General features: G+C 48.3%; 1 protein-coding gene across 1 annotated transcript in view; it reads left to right on the forward strand.

Annotated features, from left to right (window-relative positions):
* Positions 1–3328: 3328 nt before the first annotated feature.
* Positions 3329–3429, forward strand: part of RPTOR (regulatory associated protein of MTOR complex 1) — a 238846-nt gene continuing 238745 nt past the window's right edge. Inside the window, exon 1 of the mRNA XM_004709106.2 lies at positions 3329–3421. Coding sequence (XP_004709163.2) covers positions 3329–3421 — 93 coding nt within the window. The remainder of the gene's footprint in view (positions 3422–3429) is intronic.

Here is a 3429-nt window from a genome sequence, read left to right on the forward strand (position 1 = left end):
GATCTTTAAATGAATGAATTTGAGTTCTCTCCTATTTTATCCCACATCTTCTTAAAATTTTTTTCCCCATTATTAATCATTTTCTTGGGGGGGCTCTTACAAATATTTTAACAATCCATCATTCAATTGTATTAAGCACACTGGTGCATATGTTGCCATCAACATTTCAAAAACATGTTCTTTCTACTTGCGCCCTTGGTATCAGCTCCTCTTTTTACCCCTCCCTTTCCCACCCTCCCACTCTCGTGAATCCGTGATCAATTACACATTATTGCTGTTATTTCGTGTCTTACACTGTCCGTTGTCTCCTGTCGCCCACATTTCTGTTATTCGTCCCCCTGGGGGGTTGGCTGTATATCCAACCTTGTAATGGTTTCCTCCTTATTCCCTCTTCCCCCCTCTTTCCACCCCCATCCCCTCACCCTCATGATATTGATACTCCCACTATTGTTCTTGAAGGTTTTATCTGTCCTGAATTCTATGTGTTGAGAGCTCTTGTCTGTACCAATTTGTGTGCTCCGGTCTAGCCTGATTTGTAAGGTAGATCTGGGTCATGGTAGTGCGGGGTGGCGGAAAGTATTCAGGAACTAGAGGAGTGATGTGGGTTTCTCCAGTGTTGTACTGCACCCTGGTTGAATCGTCCCTTCTTTGTAAACCTTCTGTGAGGGGATGTCCAATTTTCTACAGATGGGCTTTGGGTCTCCACTCCCAACCCCCTCATTCACATCGATATGATTTTGTTTTGCTTTGTTTTGGGTCTTTTGATAACCTGATCCCTGATCCCGTTGACACCTCATGATCACACAGGCTGGTGTGCTTCTTCCATGTGGGTTTATTTGCTTTCCTGCTGGATGGCTGCTTGTTTAACTTCAAGTCTTTAAGACCCCAGATGCTATATCTTTTTTTTTTTCAGACGCTGTATTTTTTGATAGCTGTATCCAGGATCTTCCAATGCGATCCCTTGTAGAGCCATCGGTATTGGTATCTGGACGCCATCCAGTTCTTCCGACTTCATGGTTGTGGAGACCGACGTCTTCATGGTCCATTTGTCTCCCAGAGTACTTGGTTTTTTTGTGTCTTTGCTTTTCTTTGTTCCAGATACAAAGAGACCACTTCAGATGTGTGTTCACCAATGTTTAAGACCCCTGCCAGTGACTACTCACCAGCAGGATATAGAATATTGTCTTTGTGAGCTATGTTACACCAATCGACGGTGGTGCCCCCCCAAGACTATGGTCCAATGTGTCTCTTTTGAAAATAAGATTCCAAAAAAAAAAAAAACAAGATTCAATTCATGACAAAGCATTTAGTCTAAGGTCACCAAATGATGATAGCTTTAAGCTATTGTTAGGGTTACTATCTTACTAAAAAACTACATATCCTAGGCCGCCTTTGTCCTCACCCCTGGTTCAGTGGATATCGCTGTAGAATGTTTGTTTTGGAAACAGTTTCTCAGGAGACTCCATGGGTCCATCTTCTACCTTCCCTTAGAACAGCAGTTCTCAACTGACCCCCTTTGGGGGTCAAAGGACTCTTTCACAGGGGTCGCCCGATTCATAACAATAGCAAAATTACAATGATGAAGTAGTAACGAAAATAATTTTATGGTTGGGGGGGGGTCATCCTAACCTGCGGAACTGTATTACAGGGTCGCGGCTTTAGGAAGGTTGAGAACCACTGTGCTAAGTCCAGGCCGGGTAGGTGAATTACCTTGGGTCACGTCACCCATTTTCAGGGGAGACAATTGAGTCTCAGAGGGGTGATGCACGGCCTGGCCCTGGCCGGGGATCCAGAGCTAGTTGGGAGCCCGCAGGTTCACCGCAGACACTTTCTGCAGCGCTGGCTGCAGGGGTGTTCTCTGTAGCCGGGGAGTTGTTGCTGAGGCTTGCTCTCCCTGCCGGGCTGTGCTGCAGTGTGACTAGGGAGGGCAAGCTACTTTGTAGCCTTCAGAAAGGCTGTGCTTGGGTGAAATTGCCCTGAATTTTAATGGGAGAATTGGACTCAGCGGGGTGTAATAATCAAACTGGTATCTGGAATGGTAATGATTTAATCCTAGAAGGCACGGTTAAATGCTTGCTGTGTGCTGGGTGAGAAAGTGCTAGAAGCGCATTATTCACCCTCAGGTGTATTTCCACCATTGAAGGGAGCTGGGCAGGTCAGGGGCTCCTGTGGGGGGTTGTTACATTGTGTTAGAGCCCTGGGAAGCCACGCCCAGAAGCTAGGTACCCTCAATAGGCAAACCTGAGGTTTCAGATGGGCCAGGCACATTGGTATGGGCTGACTCATGGCAGGGAGTGTGCAGCAGTGGAGGATCCCGGGGTGCAGTGGGTTATGAACTGAGCCACTAGCCAGGGTCAGCAGTCCAAGCCGCACTGTGAGGGAAAGAGGAGGCTGTCGCTCCTATGAAAAGCTACAGCCTTGGAACCCCAAAGGGGCAGGGCCCCTGTGAGCAGTGAGTTTGCATTTGGTTTCTGGAATGATCACTGAGCACCTTGATGAGCTCATCTTGTCCTTGGTAGTGGGTACCACCAGCACAGGGCTATAGTCAGGGAGACAGGCTGGACCAAGGTCACTCAGGTGGGCAGTCGCCCAGATTCAGACCCAGATGTTAAGGATTGCGAAGCCCAAATTCAGGGAGGAAGTGGGGCCTCTTTGGACTAAGCCAGGCTGCCCCTGCTTCAATGCATTTGGCATCAGGCTCCCTGCTGTGCCCTCCCCACAGCTTCTGCTCTTTGTGAACAAGCGGCAGTTTCTGTATCTAAGTCAAGAAATAATATCTGCAGAAGGCTTGCCTCAACGCAGAGACACACAGCTTTTAACTCGTTTCCCACGCACTGCTCTCGAGTTGATGCCAACTGCCCCCGTGGGTGTCCCTGACGATAAATCTTTATGGGAGTAGAAAGTCTCGTCTCTCTCCGGCGGAGTGGCTGGGGGTTTCAAACTGCTGACCTTGTGGTTAGCAGCACAGCACATAACCACTACACTGACGCCATATGAAAGCATGAATTTCCTGCTCAGAAAATAAGATGAGCACAATAAACGATTGGAGTTGATGAACTGACTCTTGGTTTTCTCTGAAAACCAAAACCAACATGCACCCGGCATAGTGGAGGATTCAACCTGCAAAAAGTAGCTGACTTTGTTCAGTTTCGTTATCGATGGCTCGCTCCTTGGCTGCCTTTTCAAAATCAACCTAAGCCGTTCGATTCCTTTTGGTTTCAGAAGCATGTCGCTTCAGCCATAATAATCAATTTTAAAATTAATCAAATTAGCATGTCATTTGCGGACCGGCAGCAACCCCGCGTCCCCGTAGGATGACAGAAAAGTCATGGGGGACGTGAGTGACGGTTACCGCGGCAACGCCGGCGCGGGCTCGTTCCCGCCCGGCCTCCGAGCCGCGCGGCGCGAACGCGCTGAGCAAGTTTGGCC

The sequence above is a fragment of the Echinops telfairi genome, unplaced genomic scaffold, assembly GCF_000313985.2.
Source record: "Echinops telfairi isolate 266 unplaced genomic scaffold, ASM31398v2 ScPeMD7_7458;HRSCAF=8496, whole genome shotgun sequence".
Lineage (NCBI taxonomy): Eukaryota > Metazoa > Chordata > Mammalia > Afrosoricida > Tenrecidae > Echinops > Echinops telfairi.